General features: G+C 39.0%; 1 protein-coding gene across 2 annotated transcripts in view; it reads right to left on the reverse strand.

The window, feature by feature from the left end:
* Window positions 1–361: 361 nt before the first annotated feature.
* The window catches only part of ZBTB11 (zinc finger and BTB domain containing 11), a 31009-nt gene continuing 11492 nt past the window's right edge, over window positions 362–19878 (reverse strand). The window contains exons 4-11 of one of the 2 annotated variants that reach the window (XM_081236011.1): window positions 13881–14722; window positions 13500–13679; window positions 10082–10327; window positions 7914–8058; window positions 6893–7010; window positions 3721–3879; window positions 3436–3611; window positions 362–2817 (exon numbers count right to left, since the gene is read on the reverse strand). In XM_081236011.1, coding sequence (XP_081092137.1) covers window positions 2300–2817; window positions 3436–3611; window positions 3721–3879; window positions 6893–7010; window positions 7914–8058; window positions 10082–10327; window positions 13500–13679; window positions 13881–14722 — 2384 coding nt within the window. In that variant the 3' untranslated portion in view covers window positions 362–2299. The remainder of the gene's footprint in view (window positions 2818–3435; window positions 3612–3720; window positions 3880–6892; window positions 7011–7913; window positions 8059–10081; window positions 10328–13499; window positions 13680–13880; window positions 14723–19878) is intronic. The other variant, XM_081236012.1, reaches the window with a different exon arrangement.

Genomic DNA, 19878 nt, shown 5'->3' on the forward strand with positions numbered 1-19878 from the left:
CCTTGTGAAATTATGTAAACAGCCAATGGCTTTTAATAAAACAGCAGTAACAAGCAGATTTAATCAGGAAGGAAGTCATCTGACAACAACAAATCAATGTGTGCTTCTAAAAATGAATTATTATAAATAGAGAATTTTCCCCATGGAAATATAAAACTGAATTTTTGGAACCTTAACACTTATTTCTACATGTAACTTATGTAATTCTCTAAACACATTTAAATTATCCAAAGAAGGCAGTTAATTGTACTACTTTTAATTTTGTGGTAAGATTAAGTGTAATAAGTCTTAATAGTATTATGTGTTCTGTCAATGGTTATTTTTTAATGTGTTCAGTTCTCCTCCCCTTTAAAAACAGATTAACTCAATAACATATCAAATAACAGCAACTGATTTATGAGCTGAAAATAGTGACAAGCCCAACTCCAAAGCTTATGCCTTAAACAAGATTCAACATCTTTTATTTACATATTTATGACATACATTAATGGGTCTTATACAATTAACAATCTAATAACAATGGTGACAAGGGAACATAAAGACACAATTCCAAATTTTTGTCAGGTTGAAATACATTTTCACTAACTGAAAGATATGATAAACAAGCAGCCATTATAAAGTTATAGACTGTATGTTAATCCACTTAAAATTGAAAGTCAGCCACACAGCTATCAAAACAATGGGAAATTTGCAAATGCAAATATTACATATACAGGTATAATGCATGCATGGCATCACATTTATTCTTCATCTTTTAAGCCACTTTTAAAGTAAACTGGAATAAGCATTTTAATAATATATGTACATCAAGGCACATTCTTTTCTTGTGCTTTAGGAATGACTTACATGTGATCTGCTTGTATCTTAATTTTACAACTTATATTAGCTTCTAATACTTAGAAGTTTAATTTTAACAATTACAGCTCGAGTGGTAGTTTCCCAGGAGAGAAATGTGGCATCTCCCCGTGGTTATTTTGAAAAACGAGAAAACTGGATAGCTTAAAGAGGTGGGAATTTAAATATCAAACACACAAATTAACTTAATTCTCAGGCAACTTTTTTTTTTTTTTTTTTTTTTTTTTGCGGTACACGGGCCTCTCACTGTTGTGGCCTCTCCCGTTGCGGAGTACAGGCTCCGGATGCACAGGCTCAACGGCCATGGCTCACGGGCCTAGCCGCTCCGCGGCATGTGGGATCTTCCGAGACCGGGTCACGAACCCATGTCCCCTGCATTGGCAGGTGGACTCTCAACCACTGCGCCACCAGGGGAGCCCTCAGGCAACTTTTACAAAGAATTTACTTTTAACAATTTGGTGGGCCATGATCAATTTCTTTAAGTAGTATACTGTAATGAGGGCTGAAGAATTTTCAATATTCTGAAATTACTTGACAATTACATAGTATCCACAGGACCGCTGTAGATGTCTATATCGCTATCCTACTTCTAAACTGTAGTTTTTCAACAAAATTGAACAATTAAACATGATACAAAAGCTGCAAACATACCAAACCTAGTTTTAACTTCTTTTTTCCCATTTATTATCTTATGTTATCAAGGAGAAATTTCCCATCAACAGTTTAATAAGTGTTCTTTGCTCGTGGTCAATTTACTTGCCTTGAGGGATAGTAGAGTAAGGCTTTAATAGGCATTTCATGCATTTTAATGGCATTTTAAAAAATCAGCTATTCATTTAAGGGTTCCCCATATAGATTAAGTACACTGTGCAAACTTGATTACAACATGTAACTCACTAAGTGCTTTAAAATAAAGAATCCCTGACTTTATAAGGGGTTAAAATAAATAGTAAGTCAAGAATCACAGATCTGAAGCATTTAAAAAAAAGTAATATACTTATGCATCGCACTAAAACGTTTTATATTAGAATTTTTAATCCATAAACAAGGCAAATGAAATCACAGAACCTCTATATTTTGAGAATAAAAGAAGAAAAGCCAATTAGTACAGCCTTTTAAACTCAAAGTATATAATAATGTCAAAATGCAAATGAAACTGTACGGTTTTTAATTTAGTACAGTTCTTTATAAACATTAATTCATAAAAAGTATACCATGATAATCCACTGCCAAATAGATTTGTTTTCAATTTCTTTACAGTAAATGGACTTTTCTACAGAACCCATTAGCCAGACAAACCGTTTAGAAATGTTAAAACACCACCAAAACAGCCCAGAGCCTTGACATACAAACTCTAGGCGGATAGCCACATAGTACTGTAAACAAATGTTCTGTGAGTTCAGTTTATGTGAGATGTCCCTTCTGTTCATCTCCATTACTACATTCACTCTGTTTCTGAAATATGGGCCACCTCTACTTCAACAGTTTGAATAGCTTCTGCAACTTCAGATAGCTTCTGTCCTTGCTGTTGTGCTAACACATAGTTAACCACTTGCATAATACTTTGGTCAGAAAGTGTAGATACTGACGGACATTCTTCAGTAGCTGCAACAGCTTCGAGAGCTTCCATAGTTTCTCCTGTCACTACCACAGTTTCAAGTTCTTGAGGACCGCTGTTTTCTTGTTCCTGCATATCTGCTGTTAAGATGCTAACAGCATGCTCCACTTGAGTTCCTTGGTTATGAAACTGAAGGGTATCTTTTTCCAGCATAATTTTGCAAGGCACATAATCTCTGTGAAATTTAGTCATATGTTTACGGAGTGTTCGAGCATCTATGTAGGCTTCACTACATACGGGACAGACATAGGGCCGTTCACCTGTATGTGTTCTGACGTGGCGTTTTAGAGATCGGGCATCAGCCCAGGCTACTCCACATGTTAAGCACTCAAATGGCTTAACTCCTATTAAGAAAGAAAAGAAGAGAGGTGAATGTGTGGTGAGGTCCAAGTACCAAAATATATTACAGCTGCCTGATAAATAATGCTTTTCTTTTAAGTACAGTAGCCCATAAACGTTTCTATCTTGACTATGGCGATCTTTTATTTAGGACCAAATGGTTTCTCTTAGAATAAAGCAGATTCTGGATATAATCTCTCTAAAGATGTTCCTATTGATAGAAGTTAGTGAGAGACAATCCCGAGGTTCTGTGAATAGTCTCTTTTATCCTTCACGGCAATCCTATAATCCTAGGATAAAAACCCAGAAGCTTCCAGTAGTCCATTCCAGCATAAAAATACTGATATAGAATATTAAGCTCACTAAAACAGGAATCTATCTATCTACACAACAATTAGGTAGTCAGGTTCAGGATCACCTCTATCACTTGAATAAATCTTCCACAACATGGGATTAATCTCTTATTAAGGAAAGCGAGATAATAGGCAAGAGGAATGATAAAAGGAGAATCACTACTGGACTTGCTTTTATTCTATTGAAAGTTATATATATATATATATATATATATATATATATATATATATATATATATATATATATAAAACTATATGAAGTATAGTTACCTCCATGGTTGTTCATGTGTCTCCTATACTCTCTCAGCTGAGTGAATTTTCTTCCACATTGTTCACACACCCGTTCCAGGTTTTGCTTTGCTCTTCCTTTTTTTCCATGGGTAGCTTTCTTTACATGTCTTCTGAACAATGCCTTTTCATAAAATTCTTTGCCACATATATTACACCTAAAATAAAGGAAAACCCCAAATTATTTTTTCCAAAGCACCAGAATCCATAATAATTAATCCAAGTACATTTATATCTCAAGTTCAGATCCTCCTCAGATTTACCCACCTGTAAGGCTCAGTGACAGAGTGAGACTTCACATGGGAATACCAATCTTTCTTCCAACTATAGCACTTATCACAAAATTGGCACTGGAATGGCTTCACACCAAGATGTTTGTTCATGTGCTGGCGAAGATCTCTAGCTTCAAAGAAACTTTTCTCACATCTGCAATAACAAAGTTCATTCACCCAACTGGATCATCTTATTCTTTTAAAAGAAGTTTCCAAGAACTCAGTATATTCTTGGGTTTCTAGAACTCCACAGGATGATCCCAATTTAACACAAAAACAATTCTTACTATTCCAATCTTGCATCAAGGCTGCAGGATCTTAAGTTCTTTTAGCTGCAGAGTACTAGAAACATTTTAGAAAGAATCCTGCACAGCTCCCAAGGGTTATTATCATAGGTGTTATTATTTTCTGTCTCCTCCTCAACCCCATCTGATCTCCCCTTTTTACATCCCTTTTCACCCTCTTCCAGTCTCTGTCCATCTGTTGGAAGTAGGCCCCACTCTTGACCATAAGGATGCAGCAACTGACGTAGGCCTAGGTAGGTCAATCAGAGCACAGCATTCTCTTAGCCATAGTGATTGATTCACAGAAAACCAAATGCCTTAACCAGACCCAATGGTAGCGAACCTCAGGGGCTTTTATAGGAACTACGAGAAAAGCAGCTTGACAATTTGGGAGTTGAGAGGATGTAAGGCTGAAATCATTGCCACTGCCTTGTCCATACGGAGTCTCAGAGACATCAAGTGCTAATGAATCTGAAACCAGTTTACATTAAACCATTCAGACTCCTAGATTCGACTTTCATTCAAGTCAGTTTATTTTATTTTTTAATTTTTTAAAATAAATTTATTTATTTGTTTTTATTATTGCCTGTGTTGGGTCTTCGTTGCTGCGCGCGGGCTTTCTCTTTGTTGAGGTGGGATTACTACTTTTTTGCGGTGCACAGGCTTCTCATTGTGGTGGCTTCTGTTGTTGTGGAGCACGGACTCTACGCACACGGGCTTCAGTAGTTGAGGCACGTGGGCTCAACAGTTGTGGCACACAGGCTTAGTTGCTCCACGGCATGTGGGATCTTCCCGGACCAGGGCTCGAATCCATGTCCCCTGCATTGGCAGGCGGGTTTCTCAACCACTAAGCCACCAGGGAAGCCCTCAAGTCAGTTTAAATTAGGTTTTCTTATACTTGCAACTAAAAATGTATGAATAATAAACTATCTTTGTTTTAAAATAAGACTGATTATAGAGTGACATCAGCATATAGGGCAGAGTAGGTAAGTCCAAAAGCCCATCCCTACATGAAAGCAGTAAACAAATGGGCAAAAACTATCAGAATCAATTTTACTGGACCTCTGGAAACTAATTAAAAGTTTACAGTAGGGCTTCCCTGGTGGCACAGTGGTTGAGAGTCCGCCTGCCGATGCAGGGGACATGGGTTCGTGCCCCGGACCGGGAAGATCTCACATGCCACGGAGCGGCTAGGCCCGTGAGCCATGGCCGCCAAGCCTGCGCCTCTGGAGCCTGTGCTCCACAACCGGAGAGGTCAGAACAGTGAGAGGCCCGCATACCGCAAAAAAAAAAAAAAAAAAGTTTACAGTGGGGGCTTCCCTTGTGGCGCAGTGGTTGAGAGTCTGCCTGCTGATGCAGGGGACATGGGTTCGTGTCCCGGACCGGGAAGATCCCACATGCCGCGGAGCGGCTAGGCCCGTGAGCCATGGCCGCCGAGCCTGTGCGTCCGGAGCCTGTGCTCTGCGACAGGAGAGGCCCGCGTACTGCCAAAAAAAAAAAAAAAAAGTTTACAGTGACCAGGTAAATATTTAATCAAGAAAGCAATTGCTGAATCTTGGTAAGAGAGCTCTGTGGCATTTCAACTCACCCTGGCCCCATCCCCGGGCTCCTCAGCTCAGCAGACAGACTGCACTCCTGCTACAGGTCCCTAGTACCAGAGGAACTTATTCTCACAGAGCTGTAGTTGTTCTGAGCTATCTGGTGACTCCTTGAAGTTACCCCTCAAAGGGCTTGCTTGTATTTACCCTAACTCTTCCAGGGCTGAGGACTCGGGGAGGGGTGGGAAGTAGAGAGGAGCAGATGGCTGGAAACACTTACAGGCAAATGTATTAGCCACAGCTGCTGGGGCAAGGAACAGCAGTTCGGTGCAAACAACATCCAAACCGAAAGCCTGGGAGGAAAAGGCTGGAGACCGAGATGTTTTGGGGAATAAGAGCTTTGAAAAACTCTCACATATTCCCAGGAATCTAGAAGTCCAAAATATCTGCCCAGTGCTGGGCACACGCTCAGAAAAGACCTGAAAAGGCTCTATACTCTCACCAATGGCTGACTCTGCACAAACAGAAAGAGAAGACCAAGGCAGAATTGTAAACTGCCTGGCTGAGTATTGAAGGCATTCTGGAATTAGTGGTGATGCTCGCACAACACTGTGAATGTACTAAAAGCCACTAAACTGAACACTTTAAAATGATGAATGTTATGTTCTATGAACTTTACTTCAATTATAAAACAGATTTCAGGAGGCTCTGGAAAATGAAAAGAGGGAAAAAGGAATCTGAAGAAGGAAGAAATGAGCAGAGGGCCCAGTACTTCCGAGGAACTGCCTAGGAAGAATCTCTGGCTGGCACCAAGGGACCCTTCTTTCCTACAGTCCCTACTGTAGGAAAGAACTGGTTGCACATTTGAACAACTTCTTTAAATCATTTAAAATGAGTGATTTGTATGGTATGAAATTTGTGTCTAAATAAAACTGTTACATAAATAAATAGGAACACCTAGACAAAAACAAACTGATTAAAATCAAGAGTAAACAAACAACAGTTTAATATTATCTTCAAGTATTCTCCCTTTTCAGTTTTACAGAGGTGTAACTGACAAATAAAATTGTAAGATATTTAAAGTGTATAATGTGATGATTCAGTATATGTATACACTGTGAAAGGAATCCTCCCATTTGTTAACACATCCATCACCTCAGATATATATGTGTGTGTATAATTACATATGAATATTCAAGTTCCTACTCTCTTAGCAAAATTCAATCATAGCATACAGTGTTATCAACTATAGTCACCTCAAATATTTTCTTTTGAAACAACTTTCAAATAAACTGAGTAAGAACACAAGGAAATTAATTGAATGGTTCACATATTAAATACTTACTGAGTACAATGATAGCCTCGAACTTCAGGCTTTGGTTGGTGTTTCTTTAGGTGCTTGCTGAGCCCAGAGCCCCTGTGAAAAGACTTTCCACAAACTGAGCAAAGGTACTTGGACTCTCCTATAAAAAATAAAAACCATGTCACAAATCCAGCAATCAGGTGCTCTTCCAACAGAATGCTTTATGTTGTATTTAAGAAGTTATTTTATCAAGTGGGCACGGAAGCTGTAACATTTGGCATCCACCTTCTAAGAATAACAAACTATGTCAAAATCCCTATTTTCTCTCAACTAGAGTACTAGCGAGGCTACTACTACTACCCACAGAATGTGATAGGCTTGCATGATCATCTGGATTATAACAGTGTAGAGTTGTATACAAGTTCTAGAGCAGATTATCTACCCTTCATCAGCCATTTCCCACATAACTGCTTTAAACACCTGAAAATAAGTATACGTGGACTAAAAGTTCTAATAAAATTATAAGCCACATACCATGTTGACAGTTACATCTGTCTACTGTTTAACTTTTTAAAAGCAAGACCATTTCTTTAGGTGCCTGGATTTAATATTCAGTACATTTTTTCTGCACTGACTGAAACAAAATTTTTACACAAATAAGATAGCTCTAAAACTAGATTATAAGAACAACTTTTAAACTTTACTCTCAAAAAAAACACAGAGGGCCTCCCTGGTGGCGCAGTGGTTGAGAGTCCGCCTGCCGATGCAGGGGATACTGGTTCGTGCCCCGGTCCGGGAGGATCCCATATGCCGCGGAGCGGCTGGGCCCGTGAGCCATGGCCGCTGAGCCTGCGCATCCGGAGCCTGTGCTCCGCAACGGGAGAGGCCACAACAGTGAGAGGCCCGCATACCGCAAAAAAAAAAAAAAACACAGAAAAACAAAAAAACCTTTACTCTCATTAATAAAAAACTGCACACATACAGTCATCTTACAGCATAATCAATATACTAGTAAATTAATAGTATATAACATGTAACTATGTCAATATAAGTTTCTCATTACCTGTGTGAATACTCATATGTTCCTGAAGACTCCGTTTGGTAACAAATGACTTAACGCATAGTTCACACTGGAACTGCTTTTGTGATTGATGGAGACTCTGGTGTAATTTTAGACCGTGCTTGTAGATGAAAGTCTTTCCACAGACCTAAGAGAGCACAGGTGTTTAAACCAGTAAAACAGAAAAAGAGATAAGGGCTGTTTCTGAAGAATGAGGACACAGAATCTACTATGCTATTTTAAATTAAAAACTTAAATTATAAACAAAATGACAAAGTTAAAGTTGATACAAGGGCCAAGGATTTTAGCTGGTTGATCATCTTCTGATTCAGTAGTTAACCAATATTGCTATTTTTCTTACACCCATGCGATCACTGGAAGAACTCAAAACAATACCCCAAAAAACCTCATACTGTCCTTTGTGAGACTGGTAAACAATATACCTTATATTAAAAGAGACATGGGGGGCTTCCCTGGTGGCGCAGTGGTTGAGAGTCCGCCTGCCGATGCAGGGGACGCGGGTTTGTGACCCAGTCCGGGAGGATCCCACATGCCGCGGAGCGGCTGGGCCCGTGAGCCATGGCCGCTGAGCCTGCGCGTCCGGAGCCTGTGCTCCGCAATGGGAGAGGCCACAACAGTGAGAGGCCCGCATAACGCAAAAAAAAAGACATGGGAGCTTAATCAAGAACAATATACTCAATTCCTGCTATACCAACTAGAACAGTGCTTCTTAAACTCTCTATGATGAAGAACCAGTTTTTTTCTTTCCCCAATCTATTAGGGAGAGATTTTTGTTAAACACAATGAAAATGTCACAATATCAAACTGCCATGACAGTTTCTACATGCCTACTCTCCATCTTTGCACTTATCTTTTATGGACCACACATTTTGAGTAGTGCTACACCAGAAGACCAGAGGCCCAATTAACACTTAAGTTTTTAAATATATGAATAAAATGATGCTTAGGACTTGGCTTCAAAATAACTGAAGGGAGGGGGAAGTAAGGGAGTGAGTGACAGTACATATAAAATACAACTGACCATAGATAACCAACAAGGACCTACTGTATTGCAAAGGGAACTACACTCAATATCTTGTAATAACCTATAATGGAAAAAAATCTAAAAAAGAATGAATGAATGGATGAATAAATAAATAACTGAATCACTTTGCTGAACACCTGAAACTAACACAACATTGTAAATCAACTATATTTCAATAAAATTTTTTTAAAAATTAAAAAAAATCCCACAATTGACCATGTGTTGATAACTACTAAAGCTGGGTGAAGAGTACATGAGGCTTTATTCTACTCTTACATTCTTTTTTCTTATAAGATGGAGCTTAAGAAACGAAAGAGAGAGAGAAAAACATTAAAAATTTCACTGGTGGGCTTCCCTGGTGGCGCAGTGGTTGAGAGTCCGCCTGCCGATGCAGGGGACATGGGTTCGTGCCCCGGTCCGGGAAGATCCCACATGCCGCGGAGCAGCTGGGCCCGTGAGCCATGGCCGCTGAGCCTGCGCGTCCGGAGCCTGTGCTCCGCAACGGGAGAGGCCACAACAGTGAGAGGCCCGCATACCGCAAAAACAAAAACAAAAACAAAAAAACAAAAAAACAAAAAAAAAAAAAAAAAAAAAAAATTTCACTGGTTCCAAAACCGTTTATTAATAAAAATAGTGGGTCATCCTTATATGCAAGGCTATAGGTGCTACTAGAAAATTTTCACCGTTGCAAATAGCCCAAAGCTGGCTTATCACAGGACTCTTTACCCAGGAATCACATTTTGGCATTTAGTTTTCAACTCTAGAGAAGGACACATAGCTTAGGCAGAGTTTCTGCTAAGATGTGTTTAACTCACAGGTTCCTTCCCAAGCCAGGTTGGTCCTACTGAACGTTAAGGGATGACTGAGATGATGAATTGGTTATTCTCACCCAGTATCACTCTGAATCCTAACAAGTTTCCCGAACATCCTAAATAGATTAATTTCAAGTTACAACTTCAGCCAAATTACAGAACTGGGAATCACCCTTGACCTAGGCAACAAACTGAAAAAGTTATGGACCTCCTGTGACATTTTACAAAAGTGATGTGACGCCAGAATCAACTAGTCTTATCACCGGTTATGTTCCAATCTTCTTTAAATAACAAAATAAATATAATGGCTTTACCTGGCATGCATGTGGTTTTACCCCTGTGTGCTTTAACATATGTATTCGAAGAGAATATAGTTTAGGTAATGTCCTTCCACATATCGAACATATAAATTCTCGTTTGGTTCTGCCCTTCTCAGACGATGATCCTGACGCCTCATTAGATGCAGAATTGGAAGAGGATGAAGTAGGTGCATCTTTCCTGGTATGTCGAATAAGGTGTGCTCTCAAGGAGGCACTGTACTGAAACTGCTTCTTACACAACTAAAAGAAAAAGTAAACAAAATTCTGCCTGAATGTATTTCCATCACAAATGTTAAGTGAAACTCAACTCGTACTTCAACTTTCCATATCTTTGTTACAATTGTATCACTCAATAAACATATATACTATGTAAAAGACAATATGCTAGGCACCACACTATAGAAATGAAAGGGACAGACCCAGCCTCTACTCTGCAAAGATTTATAATCTAACCACAAAAACAGGATTTATATGTAAATAGGTGAGAGATCAATACTTAAGAAGAGGGAATAATCAGAGTATAAGAAACGGCGTCATCACCGAGGCTGGGTCTTGAAGGAATGGTAAGATACAGACAAAGACAAGAATACTATTATTATATGAGTACTAATAGTTGTTAGGAAGAGCAAAAATAGGGGCTGGAAAAAGTTGGAAGATAAAACTGTGATAGTCCTTGGGTTTTACCCTGTACTTGCTGAGTATTCCTGAAAGCTTCTGTTCTTTATTTTAAAATCAGAGTTATATATAGTCATGATCTACAAAACTTTTTTTTAGTAAATAAAACTGGCCTCTTGGTTCACTACCTCTACTTTTTTGACTCTTTCTTAATGATTATCTCTGTAATTCTGAGTAATATGAATAATAGGAAGTGACTCTCTCCTTTACCTCTCCACTCTCTACACGTACATGACCCTTCCCATTACCATACTTTCTCAATACAGCTTTATGATCATTTTGATGAGATCAATTTCAGTGCTTACATTATTTGGATGACGTACATGTTATTACAGCGGGACCATACAGACAGTATGATTCTCTTTCCTTTCATTTCCTTTTCTGTTTTATTTCTCTTTGTATTTACTGCTAATTCATCATCAAACCTTTCTCTCAACTGTCTATTGAGAGAAGGTTTAAAACACATCACCTTGTGGGAGATCGCTGTCAAAGCACTATGTTGGTGTTCCAGACTTGGGTGGTTGTTTCCCACGCTTGGACTCTACAGATTGGACCCCATGTTTCCCGTTTCCCATGTCTTGCTCATTTTAGAGGAATACCTCTGCCGACAGCTTCCTGAGAAAGGGAGTTTGGGAGGTAAAACTTTGCAGACCTTGCATGTCTGAAACTGTTCTTATTCTACCATCATAAATATAGTTTGATTACTGATTCCAAGTTAGAAATCATTTCCTTTTATAATATTAAAGATATTGTGCCTTTGTCTTCTAACTTCTACTGTTGCTGCTGAAAGGCCTGAAGCTATTCTATTCTGACCCTTATCCTTTCTCTCTTGTAATTTATAAGATTTTCTTTGTACCTTGATTCTGAAATTTCATAATATATCTTGGTATAGATTTATTTTCACCCATGATTCTGGACATTCAACGCACCCTTTTAACAAGGAAACTTCTATTTTCAAGTTCTCAAATTTTTTTTCACTGCATTAATGATTTCTTTCTCTCCATGCTGTTTGGAATTATCTGGGTATTAGAAGACAACCTAGACCAATCCTCTAAAATTTCTTTCACTCCCATTTCTACCTTGTCTTTTGCTTTATTTTCTGAGTGATTTAGTCAATTGTATTTCCTAACTTTTCTGATATTTTTATATGTGTTATTATGTATTTTATTCCTAAGAAAAACTCTTCTGTTCTCTTGATGTGTCCTTTTAAAAACACAGTACATGGTTATTGTTTTATTGATGTAATTTTTTTATTTAGCTCTAACATAAATCATAGTTTGTGGTTTGGGTTGTGTGTGTTGGGGGGTGGTTTGAGTTTTCTTCTAACTGCATAGTATTGGATTCCTCAAAGTTGTTTTTTTGCATGAAATATTTGTGAGTCTGTATACCTGATGTCTATTCACATTTCAAAATAAGACATTTAAAAACTGATTGGAACTTGTGTGTAAGCAGAGGAGTAAACTGTCAACCACAGGCTTTAATGAGCAGTATCTTTAGATCTTTTGTTTTCAGACTTTGGATTTCTCACCTTTAAGAAATCCTTCTATTTTAAGATTAAGGGTTTGGTTGTCAACATTCTGGAACTTGAGTAGGGAAAGAGAGCTTGAAAGGATTCAATATTCAGTATATATGCTTTTACATTCCCTTGTTTGGTATATAGTACATTCACCCTCATTATTCACAGTGTTCTCTAGAGCAGGTGTGGGTTTTATTTTTTTCAGAGAGTAGAAGATGGATCTTTGGCTGAAGGCATGGTGGTAGTGATTTACTTACTTCTTAAAAAGACTTTCTAGGGACTTCCCTTGTGGCAAAGTGGTTAAGAGTCCGCCTGCCAATGCAGGGGACTCAGGTTCGAGCCCTGGTCCAGGAAGATCCCACATGCTGTGGAGCAACTAAGTCCGTGTGCCACAACTACCGAGCCTGCACTCTAGAGCCTGCAAGCCACAACTACTGAAGCCCGTGCGCCCCAACTACTGAAGTCCGCGCACCTAGAGCCCATGCTCTGCAACAAGAGAAGCCACCGCAGTGAGAAGCCGGTGCACCGCAATGAAGAGTAGCTCCCGCTAGCCCCAACCAGAGAAAGCCCACGTACAGCAATGAAGACCCAACACAGCCAAAAATAAATAAATTAAAAAAAAAAAAAGACTTTCTAACAACCAGACGCATCTCTACTTTCAAGGTAGCTAGTACCATTAATTTCTGAGCCTTTTGGTAGTTCTGCAATACAATTTGGATTGATTCTTAGCTTTCCACACTGAAAGCCTGGGAATGAGCCCTTTCAAATCTGCTGAATCAATGACTCTATCTAGGGACTTCCCTGGCAGTCCAGTGGCTAAGATCCTGTGCTTCCACTGCAGGGGGGTACGGGTTCTATCCCTGGTCGGGGAACTAAGATACCGCATGCCGCACAGTGCAGCCAACAAACAAACAAAAAACACTCCATCTATTTATCAGAATCCAGAATTTGGTTGCTAAGGTCTCCTGTTCTTTTTGTCTTTCTATGAGCTTTTTAAGAAGATCATTTTACTTTTGTCTTACTAGGGTATCAAGAAGCAGAAGAGGTAAACATTTTTTGGCAAGGACATGACATGTACAAATCAGAAGATAACTCTTACGGCAATATAAGGGAGACAGAGAGAAGAGAGCACACAAATGGCAGGATAATAATGAAGCAGTAAATTGGCTTCTATTTATAATGAAGTTATAGCCATCTATAATTAGCTTTCCAGATACTTACTGGACACTTGTAATCTCTAGCTCTTTCATGTTTCAGTATGTGCTTTATAAGAGCATATCGTCTCTGAAAAACCATTCCACATTCCCCACATTTATGGGATGCTTCTTCTTCGGTATTCTCTTTAGCATCCCTTTTTGGTTGTTTCATCTTTTTTCCTCTTTGAACTAATTTCTGAGCCACCTAATTAAAGAACAGAAAACACGATCTAAATAAATTAATTATCTCAAATTCACATTATCTTAATATTGGTATTTAAAACATTAAATTGCTTTCCTGCATCCACTCCCCTTCCCCCCAAGATAATTATCACCATAAGTTTAACTGCAGAATGCTTTCAACTTAAAGCTAAAACTACAAAGGTAAACTCTTTTTTCATCATACCTGTTGAACTGCTGACTTGGGAATGGCTTTCCGTTTCTGCAGCTTCTTCTCCATTCCTTTGTGTAGTCGGATATATCCCCCTTCGTTAACAGAGCGCTGCCGGAGCCTGCTTCTGTAAGTATCATCATCATCGGGACTATGGTCTGTCTGTGCTGTCGGTTCAACTAGATTTTCCTCATCTTTGAAAGACTGGCCAAGGTTCTGCCTATGCTCTGAAATATCTTCAGCACAGATATCCTCTGTTGCTGTATCATTTCCCATATTACTGTTTTCTGGAGAGCTACTGATTACATTCTCTTTTGAAAGCTTAGGATGAGTATCAGAGACTGTGCCATCTTCTCTGCTGTTTAAAGTTTCTAGTTCTGTCTGGCTGTTTTTTGTTACTAAATCAACAGACTCCATTTCAGGATGGGAATCAGTTACACAGCCTACAGGTGACAGGGCAGCTTCGGTCTGTGAAGAAACCTGGGGCTCAGGCTGTTGTCCTAGCTCTCCATTCTGCTCTGGCAATTCTCCATTCACCAGCAGTACAATTTCACAATCCCCAAGTTCAGTGGATACAGTTGTTGTAGTTCCCTCGTTGTTAGCCACAGGAGGTGCTGTACCTCCATTTTGTTCTGGTAAGTCCTGTGTAGATGTAACTGTTTGTACCTCACCCTTCTTATATACTGTTAGCTGCTTCTCTTCCATTAGTTTATGTACACTTTCACAGATTTCTAAAACTTCTGACATGAAAAGATGACGAGCCAAGATGGCTACATCAGCCATGCTACAGAAGTCAAAACTTAGCACAGAAGTATAGGCAAATTCCAGTAAAGGAAGGAAGCTTGCCTTACAAAAGCCTATGCGAAACAAGAAAGATGAAAGACAAAAAAGTCAGATCACCACTAAAACACCTTGTAGAAACAATTACTGTATGATTATGACAATATAAAATAGAATATAAAGGCAAATATGACCATTTATTCTGCAATTAAATATCCTGGATTTGTTTTGAGTTGGTTGCTTATTAAGCCTTGACTAACTAACTTCTATGAGCCGAGTCTCTCAATACCTAAAATAGAAAATAATATCACACTTACTGCCTCAAAGAGTTGTTGTAAGGCAGTCATTTTCAAACTGTACTCCTTAGAACCCCGGGGGTTCCTCAAATTCCCCTCAAGAATCATCTGCTGGAGAATGGAGGGTAAAAAAAGAGAGGGAGGCAGGTGAGTAGGCAGGGTTCAACCAACCTGTCCCCTAACCTCACTGCAGTAAGTATAGCTGTATATTTTAATAATAGAAGTCCATATAAAAATTTGATTGTGAACAGAGGGTTCTAGTATTAAAAACTTTAAAACAAGGTCTACAGCAGAGGGTCAGCAAAATTTTTCTGTATAGAATTAGATAATAAAGATTGCAGGCCATAAAGTGTCTGTTGCAACTACTTAATTCTGCCATTGTAGCTGGAAAGAGAAGCCATATATTATAATATGTATACAAATGGGCATGGCTGTGGTGCAATACAACTTTATTCAGAAAAAGGGAGGGGAAGGAGGACTGGCGGCCTTTGGGTTATAGTTTGCTTATCTTTGTTCTAAGGAATAAGATGATTACTATACACATGAGGTATTAGGTTCTCATTTTATGTGAGAAAATAAGATCAGTTTATTTCTAAGTTCTCAGTACTTCACTTTCGAAACCCATTTTTAAAATTCACATGATTCAAAAATCAGAAGATTACACAGTGATAAGTCCAACTCCATCTCCATAACCAGAATGATTAAGAATTTGTACAGATTTTTAGAGTCTTTATACAGTCAAATAAATACTCTTATGCCTCCTTCTTATAGTAGGTGTTATACTACACATACTTTTCTGTGCCTTGCTTTTCTCATATAATAATTTATCTTAAGAGATCTTTTATTAAAATACAGGGAGCCAAGGCAACCTTTTAAAAACTCATGTTTGGGAATTCCCTGCTGGCTCAGTGGTTAGGACTCTGCGCTTCTGCTGCAGGGGGAATGGGTTCAATCCCCAGTGAGGGAACTAAGATCCCGCAAGACATGCAGCATGGCCAGAAAACCCTGAAAACCAAAAAACTCATGTTTGCTGTGTTTTTCAGTTTTGACTCAAGATATATAAAATGTGGTCCTTTTACATAGGCAAATAGTGGATAAACAAGTAACAAGCATACAGGGAAACCTTAAACTGTGAGATCTATTAGGATTCAGGTTTAAAGGTGGGGAGACTACACATCAACATGACCATCATAGCTAATTCAGCCATTCCTAGGAAAGCTGATAATCAAGCAGGCTAAAGTCATATTAATACTGCTACAAATTATGAAACCGGGTTAAATAAGGTTGAGGTAAGAAAGAATATTTCTTAAAAAAACAACAACAGATACCAACAAAATAATGTATTTTGGTCTTTAACCTAGTACCTTTTTAATTTCTAAGTTGAAGTCATAAGAAAAATTTTCCATGAAAGGAATAACACTGCTCCAAGTAACTTTAAATATCAAAAACCATTTTTTCCCAAAGATACAAGTCAAATGTTTATTGTAGAATGCTATAAAACACAAAAGAAAATAAGAAGATAAAAAAAATCACTCATAATCCTACTGCCCCAAGATAATTTTGGTATTTTGTTTTTACTCCTAGCCTTTTTATGTACACATAAACACACTCAGGAAAACATCTGAATCAAAATAAAAGGGGCGGGACTTTCCTGGTGGCACAGTGGTTAAGAATCCGCCTGCCAATGCAGGGAACACGGGTTTGATCCCTGGTCCGGGAAGATGCCACATGCTGCGGAGCAACTAAGCCCATGAGCCACAACTACCAAGCCTGCACTCTAGAACCTGCGAGCCACAACTATTTGAGCCTGCGTGCCACAACTATTGAAGCCCGCGTGCCTAGAACCTGTGATCCACAACAAGAGAAGCCACTGCAATGAGAAGCCCGCACACCACAACGAAGGGTAGCCTCAGCTCGCCACAACTCGAGAAAGCCCACACGTAGCAACGAAGACTCAATGCAGCCAAAAATAAATAAATAAATTTATTTAAAATAAAAAAAAAAAGACATGACACCCTAAAATTCCTAGAGAAGAACATAGGCCAAATATACTCTGACATAAATTGTACCAATGTTTTCTTAGGTCAGTCTCCCAAGGCAATAGATATAAAAGCAAAAATAAACAAATGAGACTTAACCTTACAAGCTTTTGCATAGCAAAGCAAACCATAAACAAAATGAAAAGACAATCTATGGAATGGGAGAAAATATTTGCAAGAGATGTGACCGACAAGTGCTTAATCTCCAAAATATACAAACAGCTCATACAATTCAACAACAACAAAAGCAAACAACCAATTCAAAAAATGGGCAGAAGAACTAAATAGACATTTCTGCAAAGAAGACACAAAGATGGCCAATAGGTTTATGAAAAAATGCTCAAGGGACTTCCCTGGTGGTCCAGTAGCTGGAACTCCGCACTCCCAATGCAGAGGGCCTGGGTTTGAGTCCTGGTTGGGCAACTAGATTCCACATGCTGCAACTAAAAGTTTGCATGGTGCAACTAAAAATCCTGCATGCTGCAACTAAGACCTGGCACAGCCAAATAAATAAATAAATAAATATTTTAAAAAAAGAAAGGATGCTCATCATTGCTAATTATTAGAGAAGTGAAAATTAAAACTACAATGAGGTACCACCTCACACTGGTCAGAATGGCCATCATTAAAAAGTTTAAAAATGGGAATTCCCCAGCGGTCCAGTGGTTATGACTCTGTGCTTTCACTGCTGAGGACCGCTGGTTCGATTCCTGGTCAGGGAACTAAGATCCTGCAAGCCGTGCAGTGCCACTCCCCGCCCACCACCAAAAAGTCTACAAATAACAAATGCTGAAGAGGGTGTGGAGAAAAGGGAACCCTCCTACACTGTTGGTGAGAATGTAAATTGGTCCAGCCACTATGGAAAATAGTATGGAGGTTCCTCAAAAAACTAAAAATAGAGTTGCCATATGACCCAGCAATCCCACTCCTGGGCATACATCCAGACAAAACTATAATTCAAAAAGATATATGCACCCCTATGATCACAGCAGCACTATTTACAATAGCCAAGACATGGAAACAATCTAAATGTTCACTGACAGATGAATACATAAAGATGTGGTACATATATACTATGGAATATGGAATATTACTCAGCCATAAAAAAGAATGAAATAATGGCATTTGCAGCAACATGGATGGACCCAGAGATTATCGTACTAAGTGAAGTAAGTCAAACAGAGAAAGACAATACCACATGATATCAGTTTTATGTGGAATCTAAAATATGACACAAATGAACTTGTCTACGGAACAGAAAGACTCACAGACATAGAGAACAGACTTGTAGTTGCCAACACGGAGGGGGAGTGGCGGAGGGATGGAGTGGGAGTTTGGGGTTAGCAGATGCAAACTATTATATATAGAATGGATAACAGCAAGGTCCTACTGCATAGCACAGAGTACTATATTCAATATCCAGTAATAAACCATAATAGAAAAGATTAAGAAACAATGTATATATATGTATAACTGAATCACTTTGCTGTACAGCAGAAATTAACACAATATTGTAAACCAACTCTACTTCAATAATGAAAAATTTGGTTATCAGGAAAAAATATTGGGTTTTTGTTTATCGAGGTACAGTGTACGATTAGTATTATATAACTTTCAGGTATACAACATAGTGTTCCACAATTTTTAAAGGTTATACTCCATTTATAGTTACTATAAAATATGGCTATACTTTCTGTGCTGTATAATATCTCCTTGTAGTCAGGTGTTCTTTAAGAGTAGTGTTGAGGGACTTCCCTGGTGGCACAGTGGTTAAGAACCCGCCTGCCAATGCAGGGGACACGGGTTCAAGCCCTGGTCCGGGAAGATCCCAAATGCCGTGGAGCAACTAAGCCCGTGTGCCACAACTACTGAGCCTGTGCTCTAGAGCCCATGTGCCACAACTACTGAGCCCGCGTGCCACAGCTACTGAAGCCTGCGTGCCTAGAGCCCGTGCTCCACAACGAGAAGCCACTGCAATGAGAAGCCCGTGCACTGCAACGAAGAGTAGCCCCTGCTCGCTGCAACTAGAGAAAGCCCACGCGCAGCAACAGACCCAACGCAGCCAAAATAAATAAATAAATTAATTAATTAAATAAATTTTAAAAAGTAGTGTTGAGCAGGCACACTGATTGACTGCTATTGACTAGATTATTTTACAACTCTAAAAATTAACTTACAGAAAAGTAATTGCAAATGCAAATGAAATGTGAAAGATTAAGAAGCCTTTTCTATCAGGGTAGGAAAGATAATTCCAAAACTTACAGTTCATTTCTCTATAGGGTATTAACCAATCTATTAGCAAATTCATTTTGAGCAAATTCATTCCTCTGGTTGAAAGACAATATATACAATTCTTTTCTTCAGAATTCTATTAGAAGCAGTTTTAACATCTTACTGGTTTCCTAAATTAATCATATAAAACCTTGTACTATAGTATTTGCATAAAAGTTAGGGTTTTTTTTTTGTGGTATGTGGGCCTCTCACTGCTGTGGCCTCTCCCGCCGCAAGGCACAGGCTCCGGACGCACAGGCTCCGGACGCACAGGCTCAGTGGCCATGGCTCACGGGCCCAGCCACTCCGCGGCACGTGGGATCCTCCCGGACCGGGGCACGAACCCATGTCCCCTGCATCGGCAGGCAGACTCTCAACCACTGCGCCACCAGGGAAGCCCCAAAAGTTAGGTTTTTAACATTTAAAAAGTTATGCTTTGGCATAGGGCTTAGGAAAGTTTTTCTGTAAAGAGCAAGATAAGCAAATATTTTAGGTTTTGTGGGTCATTAGTTTATGTAGCAACTATTCAGTTCGGCCCTTGTAAGTGCAAAAGCAGCCACAGACAATATGTAAATACATGGGTGTGGCTGTCTCCCAATAAAACTTTATTTACAAAAGCAGGCAGTG

The sequence above is a fragment of the Mesoplodon bidens genome (genome assembly GCF_964165515.1).
Source record: "Mesoplodon bidens genome assembly, chromosome: 5".
Classification (NCBI taxonomy): Eukaryota; Metazoa; Chordata; class Mammalia; order Artiodactyla; family Ziphiidae; genus Mesoplodon; species Mesoplodon bidens.